Source organism: Nannospalax galili, unplaced genomic scaffold (assembly GCF_000622305.1).
Source record: "Nannospalax galili isolate Female #2095 unplaced genomic scaffold, S.galili_v1.0 scaffold433, whole genome shotgun sequence".
NCBI lineage: Eukaryota > Metazoa > Chordata > Mammalia > Rodentia > Spalacidae > Nannospalax > Nannospalax galili.
The window spans coordinates 10,317,917-10,329,098 of NW_008338715.1; the positions used below are offsets into that span (position 1 = coordinate 10,317,917).

Consider the following 11,182-nt stretch of genomic DNA (forward strand, 5'->3'; position numbering starts at 1 on the left):
TTTTATTTATAAATTTATTATTTAAAAAATTAAGAACTCCAGGGCTGGAGAGATGGCTCAGAGGTTAAGAACACTGGTTGTTCTTGCAGAAGACCCGGGTTTGAATCCCAGCACCCACATGGCAGCTAACAATTCTCTGTAACCCCCATCCCAGGGGATCCAACAGCCTCTTCTGACCTCCATGGGCATTGCACGACATGGGTGCACTTACCTACATGCAGGCTATACACACATACACATAAAATAAAAATAATAATAAAAAAAACAAAAAAATGTAAGAAAACAGGAGGGGAAAAAAGAAAAAAGATAAGCCAAAATACAAATGGACAAAAATTTGGGTGAGGATGGTTAATTCCTAACCCATAGATTGGTGAACATTCTGTGGATTTCTGATAAAATTCAATGCAGTGTAATATCTAGTAATTCATACAAAGTATAATGAAGAAAATAACTCATAATCTGTAGCACAATCATGAAGGGTAATTATTATTAAGCTTTATTTCATATATACAATAACATAAGTATATAAAGTTGACAATTACTTTAGGAAGTTTTGTGGTTAGTTGATTTTTAAGACTCTATAATTGGTGAGCAATTGGACTATATTTTGTATTGAGTGCAAACTATTCTAACTTGTGGGTATGCTATAATATGTAACTGATTTCTAAGTCCCTAACATTTAGGTGAAATACATTTTCAGAAAAATGTTTTCTAAGTACTTAGGACATCCAAGTGATGCTATATCCAGCATTCTTTAGCCAAGAATCTTGTCAAGCATATTGTTTTAAGAATAAGATTTCTGGGGCTGGGGAGATGGCTCAGCAGTTAAGAGCACTGTCTGCTTTTGTAGAGGACCCAGGTTTGGTTCTCCGCGCTCATATGTGACTAACAACCATCTGTAACTCCATTTCCAGGAGATCCAATGCCTCTTCTGACCTGACTAGCCTCAGTGATGGCCTTGTAAATCAAATAAACCCTCTCCTCCCCTAGTTGGTTTTGATCAATGTTTTTATTATGGCAACAGAAAGCAAACTAGGACAGATCAAGTCTTAAATATTGAATTCCTTAACTCTGTATCATACCATAGTGATATTGAAACATCAAGACATGAGAACATTCAATAGGTTAGAACAAATGGATAAATTAAAAATATGATATTTATTCAGATTAAGAATAAATGATTTTGTTCCTATTCATGTGACAATTACTCCACAAATACTTATTGAGTGCCTTATATATTTTAGTCAGATGTCTATGATAAAGAATAAAACATCATGGTCTCAATCTTTAAGGAGCTTTCCATCCAAAGGTGATTGGCTAGGGACTAGAGAGATGGCTCAGTGGTTAGCAGCACTTGCTGCTCTTGCAAAAGATGCAAATTAGGTTCCCAGTACCCACATGGTGGCTAACAATGCATAACTACAGTTCCAAGAAATCTGATGCCCTCTTCTGGCTTCCTTGGGCCTTGTATGCATGTGACACACTTACATACCTGTAGGCAAAACACTCATAAACATAAAATTAAAAAAAATTAAAGGGGATTAGGATAACCCATCAACCATGTATTCACATCCATAATGAATTGGTTATAAAGAAGGGCAGTTATGAATAGGATTTACTCAATGGGAAATCTTCGAAGAGGGTAAGAGATTGGGGTGACTGGGCATTCTCAGCACATTCTCAGTGGAAAGTGCTGTGGACATATCACGTTCAAGGTGGGAGATTTCCATCAACAGAAGAATTCAAGGACAGACTGGGAACAGCACTTAACTAGGGGCCAAGTGAGAAGACAGGGACAGCCACTCCTTCTCTTTCAACTCTAGGACTTCTGAATAATATGGTCCTACTGGAGAGTGAAGGGGGCTTGCTGACTGAAGGCTTGCTATCAGAGGGGAGGAATTTCTAACAGAAGAAATTGGGGTGGTGGGAAAGAGTGGCAGTGGAAGGTGTCATGTCTAAGAAAGTTGCAGGATTGACTGGACAGATTGTGTTTAACCTGTCAAGAAGAATTTACGAAAGATGCTTTTAAATTTAATAGACAAAATTCAAACTCATAAAAGCAATTTTTAAAAGCCAGCAGCTCATCCCAGGAAATTAATCCATACTACTTGAGAACAGTATAATGTCATCTTAACACTCCATACATGCCAAGAATATATAAAGTAGGGCATTGAACATAACGATCTCCAGCATATCGATTCTGCATTGCCTTTACACAATGTTAACACTTACCGTATCTGCTTCTTTTCCATCAATCATCTGTAGATCATTCAAAGACCACTTTTTTGTTACTTCATATTTTTCATCTAAACCTACTCTGTAGTGCTTCACCATAATTATTTTTACTTCATCAGTTTTGGTCACTGTAGGACAAAAAATAGTTTATATAAACTCTTAGATTATGAATTCTTTGAGTCACATTTTTCAGGAATCATGTGTCCCCTTTTTACATAATGAACTTATACCCACATTATAAGTATACCCCAAATAAAAGTCCTGATGTAACTTTTGTGAACATGCTCCCAAGTTTGAACAATATGATAATTTTATTTTGTGACAATGGTCGGTCAGAACCCTGAGAGCTGCACTTTGAATTCTGAGCTTTGTGGTAGAAGAGGGTGCTTAACTTGGGGCAGAACATAAAAGGCTAGGAATTAGCACATAGTCAGGGACAAAGTGTTTGCCAGAACAAGTTGAAATTTATTTTGTTTTTTGAGAGAAGGTCTCCCAGTAGCCCCAGATGACCTGGAACTGGCTATATAGACTAAGCTGACCTTGATCTCACAGAGCGCTACCTGCCTCTACCTCATGATTGTTGGGATTAAAGGCATGTGCCACCATATCCAGTGCAAGTTAGAGTTTTAATTGATGACAATATGAGAAAATAAAGTACGGAAAACAAACAGCTCTGCTTATATAGTGATGCAATGTTAAAAACAGTATTCTCTGAAAAGTGATAGTTCTTTCTAAACTTTCTGTGAGACTTCAAATGTTGAGGTGCCTATGGTATAGTGTCCTATGACTGTTTGATATTGCTTGAGATGGTCAATCCTCTTACATGTGTCTCTCCAGCTCTAATGTTCAAAATGCAACACCAGTACAGAGGGTTTTAATACTCTACTTTGAAAGATGTTGGAGAGATCTTTGCTTGCTTCATGCACAAAATGAGAGCAATAATTTCCTGGTCTTGAAATCATTTGTCTTTGGTCTCGTTGAAGTATTGCATTCTTCTATTAAAAATTATCAGGGGTTAGGGTGTGGTGATGCACGTCTTTAATCCCAGCACTTGGGAGGCAGAGGTAGGCAGATCTCTGTGAGTTCTAGGCTAGCCTGGACTACATAGCAAGTTCCAGGCCAGCTGGGGCTACAGGGAAACCCTGTCTCAAAAATGCAAAAAAATAATTATCAAGGGTTAATAAATACTCACTAGTTACTGAGTATTTGTTATTTGTTTAATAGATTATGAGTCATCTCTAGTAGGTTGTTATAAACAGGGAATGGAGAGGGATAGAATGGCTAAAGTTTTTGTAAGATGGATATGTCACCCAAAAAGTTGCAAGCTGGTTGTGTCTTCTCAGAGTGAGACTGGAATAAGATTTCTTTTGGTCCTGGAAGCTACCATTTGGCATGCCACTGTGACTAGAATGTGTCTCCAAAGTTCTTGTGTTGACCTCCTCCCCAAGGCAACACTGTTGAGTTAGGGCCTTTAAGAGGTGGTCAGAAAGGCTCTGCCCTCATGAATGGATCAATGCTGTTATTGCAGTAGCTTTTGTGGAGTATGTGCCTGATAAAAGTTCGGCTCCACTTCTGCCTCTCCTTTCTTCTCTCTTGATCTCACTCTCACACTCTCTCACCCTTCTGCCTTCCACTATGGATGAAGTAGCAAGAAGGCCCTCACCCAGATATAATCTCCTCAACCTTGGAATCCTTATCTTCCAGAACTATAAGAAATAAATTTCTGTTCTTTATAAATTCCAAATCACAAGTAGTTTGTTATAGTAGCACAGAATATACTAAGACATGTGATTGTCTGGTTATGTAAATATAAAGCAATATGTTATAATATAATCATAGATGAGTGATATGGAGCAGACTATTCAGTTCAGAAGGACAATATAAAGAAACAGGCAATGGAGGCTGAACTTCAGGTAAAAGGGAGAGGGTAGACTGTATAGGACTGGTTGTTAAAATATAGTGGACAGGGCCGGGTGTGGTGGTGCATGCCTTTAATCCCAGTACTTGGGAGGTAGAGGCAGGGGGATCTCTGTGTGTTCAAGGCCAGCCTGATCTACATAAGAGTTCCAGGCCAGCTGGGGCTACAGGGAGACCCTGTCTCAAAAAGACCAAATAAATAAATAAATAAATAAATAAATAAATAAATAAATAAATAATAAATAAAGATATAGTGGACAATAAGATTCACTAGGTTGGAAAAGTTTTTAAATGTTTTGAACACAGAGATGTGATGTCTCTGACCCCTCCTATGGAGGACTGGGCCTGCTGAAGAGAATAACTCTCTCCTGAAAATGCAGGTGACACTGAAATCAGGGTGACCAGCTGAACTCAGAGTAGATAATGAAATGAGTTCAGTCTCCTAGAGAATGGTGTCCAAGCAGGTCGACAAGTCTAAGATGAGGGCACTGTGTCAATCATGCAGCACAAGCTCATACAGCAATACCTAACCAATTAGCATCCTTCCTCTGTGAGCCAGGGACTAACAAGATGGTGCCCTGTTAAAGGAAGGAGGCACTGAAGAGCCTGGGAGGAGGCCCTTAGTGGGCTCTGATGTTAGATGTGCTGGCGTCAGATCTCGATACCACCACAGTGTGGCCTGCCTGGGTTAATTCATCTCTAGAGAATAAAGTTACTGCTGTCATAAAGAGGACAAGGGAGTGAAATAGGCTCTTAACGTGGAAAGATTAAAGTAGATAAATCATTCAAATGACTCGGGATAGTGCCGGGTTGCCATCACTGCTGAAGAGTTTATTTAGTTTGCTTTAAAGGGCTGTGTTAACAACCTGGGATAGTATGTAGGTAGCAAGCAAAAGATGGAAAATTGAATTAAGGTTTCAGGTGAGGCTTTGATGACACTGGGTGGGAGGGTGTGGAATGGAAACCAAACATTGGTAGTAAAGCTGAATAGGAAGAGAGGGATGGAGGGTGGGCTGGTTGGTAGAATGAAGAGCTTTGTTTTTGACACATGAGTGAGGTATCTACAAATTATCCCAGAAAAGACTGAGATGTAAATTTTGTAGTTTCGGAATGGAGATACCGATTTGAGAGGAAAGAGGTGAGAGAGTGGAGAAGAAGAAAAGTGAGCAAAGAAGGCCGAGAAGAAGGTCTTGGGGAAGAGGCAGTCTCAACAATGTGATGCCATGGAAATCAAAGCAGGAGACAGTTCAGAGGTTTGGGGACAGTCTCTTGGATTCACTTAGGTAAGCCAGAGTTTGGCTATGGCTCTGTACCTGGCTTGAGGACGATCACTGACTTCTGTCATGAGGCTGTTTCTCCACAGTGACTAGAGGTGAAGGTGGCTTACAGAGGACTCTGTGCACTAATTCTGACTGCATATATGTTGTGTGGCTCCTGGGTCAGCTAAGATTTTTAAAGATAGTAAGAAGGAGGACTGAAGGATTATGATTTAGGCCACCTACTGTAGGAGTTTAGAAGACAGGGGATAGCACATTTGGGGACAGAGGGTCATTAAAGAGCATGTCTGGAGAAGACTTTAATCAGAAGGTCTTAACCTGGGGACAATGAAAGCTGAGACTCTGGAATCTTCCTGACATTGTGCAGAAGTTGGTGGGTTTCTGTCCATCTGTACTTCTCTAGCCTCAAAGATGGTCCATCATGTGGGCATAGACCTTAGCCTTGGGAAGAAGAAAGAAGCAGCGATAGCATTAGGCCAGCGTGCTGAAATGGAGGCACAGCTGGTTTGATACCTTCCACTAGGAGGCAGCTGTGTCTGCTTAGTCAGAGCATCTATCTCAAAATCAGGTTTCCTTTTTGTCCCAGCTTGCTATCTCACTAGCCACCTCAGTGAGTGAGAGACAGCAGGGGTAAGGAGATTCAGAGAAGTAACCTGATACTGTATGAATGTGTTATTTTCAGGGAGAAAATCCCAAAGCATGGTCTATAAGTTATAACAGCCAGCTGATTGGCTGCAGCATCAACCATTCATTTGTTAAGTTGATAAATATTTGAGTTCCTTTTGTGACTAGTGCTAGGAATTGAAAAAATTCCCATAAGGCACCATTCCTGCTTACCTCTGGCTCTTGCAGGAACTGGGAGCTTCAGGAAGAAAACACACACTTGAGAACCGTGAATGACACCTGGACGGGACAAAGGAGGAGGTGTATGGCCATCTGATGGGCAGGAAGAAGAGACTGGTGGTGGTGGTGGGTATTCTGATTTGTAAAAGGCAATAGAACTTACTAGAACGAAGAAAAAGGTAAAGGCAATTTTAGAAATGCATGCCTACAAAGGCATGAAAGACAAGAGGATGGACAAGTGGCAGAAAGAAAGTTAGGAGTCAGTCCCTGAACGGCAGGAATAGGAGTCCAAATGTTAGTCTGAAAACTGCATGTGTATGGGATGTCACTGAAAGACTAAATAAATGGACAGGCTGTGACTTAAATTTTAGAACTTTCTTTTGAATCAAGAAAAGATATTTATTCTTCAGACTTCATTCAGGGTTTTATATATAATTTTTGAAAACGTTTGGGAATATATTAAAATTAAATATATATATATCATGATATTATCCTATATTCTATGTATTTTTTTTATTATTTTTGACAGTTTCATGCATGTATACAATGTACTGTGATCACATTCACCCCATCACTCTACCTTATCTCCCCCCACTCCTGCTGACTCCCTCTTCTTCCCAATATTCTCTTCCTAATTCTGTGTCTTGTGTGGTGCTGCTCTTGTGCAGATAGTCACAGCTGTGGTGTATGCATGACAGCAACAGCCACGTAATATACTGAAGAGTGTATCTCACAATGCTCCTCCTCGTCCTCTGGCTCTTACAATCTTTCCAATTCCTTGGAGGGGGTAATAGAGATGTCTTGTTGAAGGCTGAGCATTCAATAGTCACTTATCCCCGGCATTTTGATCAGCTATAAGACCTTTAGAACATTCTTTTGGGGAGCCCCATGAAGGATAAACTGGAGGTCAGGAAGGAGAAGTGCTAAGAAGATAAGATCTACCACTCATCAAGTTTTCTTTCAGTAATGGCTATTATCCAATTATTACCAGACTTGGAAAACACAAGTACATACTTTAAAAGTTAAACTTTCGATAAAAGGATGCAGTGCAGAGAGAGACTAGCATCCTTAATTTGACATAATAATCTCCTTTAGTGCTAAAGAACCTCCAAGAGTTCTCTTTAGCTGTGAGCCAAAGGAGTCTGCTCAGGCTGGAGTTGACCCAATCCCTAATTTCCGTACTTGAGCTTTGCTGCCAACTGAAATTAAGTGGCCATCTCCACATTAATGCAGTGGCAAAATGGAAACTTATCACATTGTCTTAAAACTCAAATGTGTTTATAAAGTGAAAATGTCAGAGGGTTGGTTTTCCCAGCCTTAGATGTTCTACTATGTAATTAGGACTTAGGGAATGATATCAGAGATGTGGGAACTTCAGAATCAATCTGTTCTAGTCTTAGTCCTTTGTTTTTTTTTCCAGGTTTAGTATTTTAGTAGACATTTTTAGAATTACAAATTAACTTCATAACCATCATTATTTTCACTGTTGATTTAAAAATAAACATTATCATTAATAAAATCTTCCATCACCATGGCAAAAGAGCAACCATTGTTTATGAGGCTAAATGGAAAGAAAATTAGTCAATTTATTTAATATAATTTGTTGGAATAGAGGAAACAGGAAAGCTCAGAATTAAGCTGCACAGAAATGCATTAAATAAGTGTCTCGTTTTGGCTTTTTGAGACAGGCTCTCCCAGTAACTCCAGCTGACCTAGAATTCATTATATAGGCCAGGCTGGCCTTGATCTCACAGAGATCCACCTGCCTCTACCTCCCAAATGCTGGGATTAATGATGTGTGCCACCCCTCTTGGCCGCATAAATGACTCATCTATTTTTATAATTCTAGTGTTATATAATGGTTTTCACTGTTTAAATTAAAATAATAGGAAAAATTACCATGAGATATCAATAAACAAGTCTCAGTTAAATGTTCCAATGTTTTGATAATGACTTGTGCTTGTTGAGAAGACTATTATTGATTTCATCAAAAACAATTTTCAAATAATATTTTTCTAGAAATAATTTTATAAAATCCATTTGAGACTATACTTTGCATCTTTAAAATATTAAAATGATTGACTTTAAGCAAGTTAGGGCATATGTTATTGATGAACTTATAGAAATATGAGACACAATGGAAGAGAAATAAAGTGATTTTGTGGAAACAGAAGTGCCAAAGAAACAAAGAAGGCCATCCGGTGGAGCTTATGCAAGTTTTGTTTCATGAGCTCCATTCTAGAATATTCTCAGTGCACCTACTGAGAGCATCATAGCAGAGTGGTTAAGCACAAATTGTTCTGACTTTAAAGCCTCCATTTGCCACTTATTGGTTGGTGGTCTTGCATAAGTTATCTAGTCATTGTAACTTGACTTCATCGTCTATAAGGAGTGACAAATGATATAACACAGGTGAATTACTTCAAGTGTCTGGGCACGTGAGCTAAGAGGTATAGCTATCCTTACTAGTTAGTAGCAGTGTACTAATGGGAAAAGAACTTTGGTTTTAGCATTAGATTTGTTATCTGTGATCTCAGGCTAGTTACTTAACTTCTTGTGGCCATAGCCATCTAGTTAGGAATTATATCTAGTTCATGTTATGAAGATGAAAAGGAATAATGAATACATAGAAATGGCATTAGATGAACTTGTGCCTGATGCTCGGTAGGCATGCTTCACTGCTCTCTCTTTTATCCCCTTTAACAGCAATGCTGTCTTAACAATGGAAAAGTTTAACTATTTTTCCCTCTTCAAAGCTCTACTCTAAAGTTTCTATTCATTCTACAAATGATGTGGCTAGGAGTTTAGATTTGGAAGATCATCTTAATTTCCACATTTCTATCTCCAAAGGTATAAATTAACCACTGGTAAAATCTCAGGTAACTCGGAATCTCAGGGAACTCATTGATGATAATGTCGGTCGTTGATTTTATCTTAATTAATTAATTAATTTAGTGTGTGTGTGTGTGTGTGTGTGTGTGTGTGTGTGTGTGTGTGGCCAACCTCATGGCATCATCCACTTTGTATTTTGGGATAGGGTCTCCAACTGACCTGGAACTTGCTGATTCAGGTAGGATGACTGGCCATTGAGCCCCAGGGATCCACCTGTCTCTGCCTCCTAAGTGCTGAGATTGCAGATACATGCTGTTCTGACAGGATTTTTATGTGGGTTCTGAGGTTTGAACTCAGATCCTTGTGCTTTCACAACAAACACTTTACAACTGAACTATGTCTTCAGCCCAGTTGATTTTAGTGATAATGATAACACTCTAACATGAGCAGATAAGTCACTAGTCTTCTTACAACAAAAATTAAGTCACAACAAATGCAAGGTAACAAAAGGACTCAAATGAGAGCACATTGATTCCATACTGTGGTCCTTACCTAGAATTATCCTGATTTGGAAAGCCAAAATATTTTTATTTACATTTCTCCATAGAGACAATGACATTCTACTAATGTACTTTGTATGTGTATGTGTGTGTGTGTGTGTGTGTGTGTGTGTGTGTGTGTGTGTGTGTGTGTGTGTGTGTGTGTGTGTGTGTGTGTGTGTGTGTGTGTGTGTGTGTGTGTGTGTGTGTATGTGTAAGAAAGACAGAGAGCCAGAGAGAGCCAGACATATACAGAGAGACAGATACAGAAAGATCAGGAAAATAAGTGTTATTTCTTTAGAGGAGAAAGAACAAAAATTTTAAGGCATAAAACCTACTTTGCTATTCAAGATTTGTTCTTCATCTCCCACTCTGATTGTAACTAAGTTGGGGGATAGTTTTCATGATGTATTTTTAGTAAAATGTACATTTGTTTCGTAGACCAACTTTATATTCATCTTATTCCTTTTTTTTTTTTACAATAAATAATGAAAGGTCAGTCAAGTCAGAATTTCTCCAAGTATGTTCTTGGGGGGTACTGATTCCTATGTTGTTGCAGAACCAGGTGTGTTTATAGCTATATAATAGGCCAGGGAAAGGGAGATGTCAATTATTAGATGGCAAAATACCCTTGCATAAATCTACAACTCAAAAAATAAAAACAAATGCAGACATTGATTATGCTGTGTTCTGTTTTCAGGATGTTTACATGGCTATTTATACGCTCTTTGGTCCATGTCTTTGATTTTCTACCACTATTACAACATCTTGAAGCATATGAAAACTTTTCAGTAATGTTTTGAAGCATCTTTATTCTTATGGCTAACTATGGATTAGCAGGCAAATTTGTCCTCAATTCAGTACTAAAAAAATCAAACTAACCTCTTCCTAGACAACTCCGTTATTTAATTAAATGAAAACTTACAAAAATTCTTTAGTTTGTGTTTTCTGTGAATAAGATCCTGGGAATCCACAAATTTAGCCACTGAGGTTCTGAATGAAGCCTTTGACAGCACTGTCTGCCATTTCTTCTTAGCTTATCTTACTATGATTTAATACTCCTATTGTAAGTGATTTGACTAAGTTGTAAGAGTTTCTGGTCCATAGAGAAAACAGTTCTGGGTGGCATCAAAACTAATGTCGGTAGAAAGTTTATACATATCATTTTCATAACTATGGTAAGTGCCATTTAAAAATCTTCCATGACATAAATAGGCTGAAGGAATTCATGTCCACAACACCAGCCCTTCAGAGAGTTCTGGAAGCAATACAAAGAGCTGAAGAAAGGAATGACTATGAAGCTCCACAGTTTCAAAATGAATACTTCTATAGAAGTTCACTGAGATGTACAGAGTTTGGGACTGGGCAAGTGTTTGAGTGGTTGCCTTAATGTAGCTGCAGAATGTTTTTATTGGTGAGTTTAATTACAATAAAGTGATTTTTATTAAAAAAATACCTATGAATAACAAATAATTTCCTAAAGGTATGAGAACACTTAAAATAATCTGCATCAGAGTATGTGTATAATTTAAAAGATAA

At 38.3% G+C, this 11,182-nt stretch overlaps 1 protein-coding gene across 2 annotated transcripts in view; it reads right to left on the reverse strand.

The window, feature by feature from the left end:
• The window catches only part of Exoc1l (exocyst complex component 1 like), a 17,655-nt gene that overhangs the window by 3,227 nt on the left and 3,246 nt on the right, over positions 1-11,182 (reverse strand). For both annotated transcript variants that reach the window (XM_008833310.2, XM_017798221.1), the window contains exon 2: positions 2,233-2,363. In XM_008833310.2, coding sequence (XP_008831532.1) covers positions 2,233-2,363 — 131 coding nt within the window. The remainder of the gene's footprint in view (positions 1-2,232; positions 2,364-11,182) is intronic.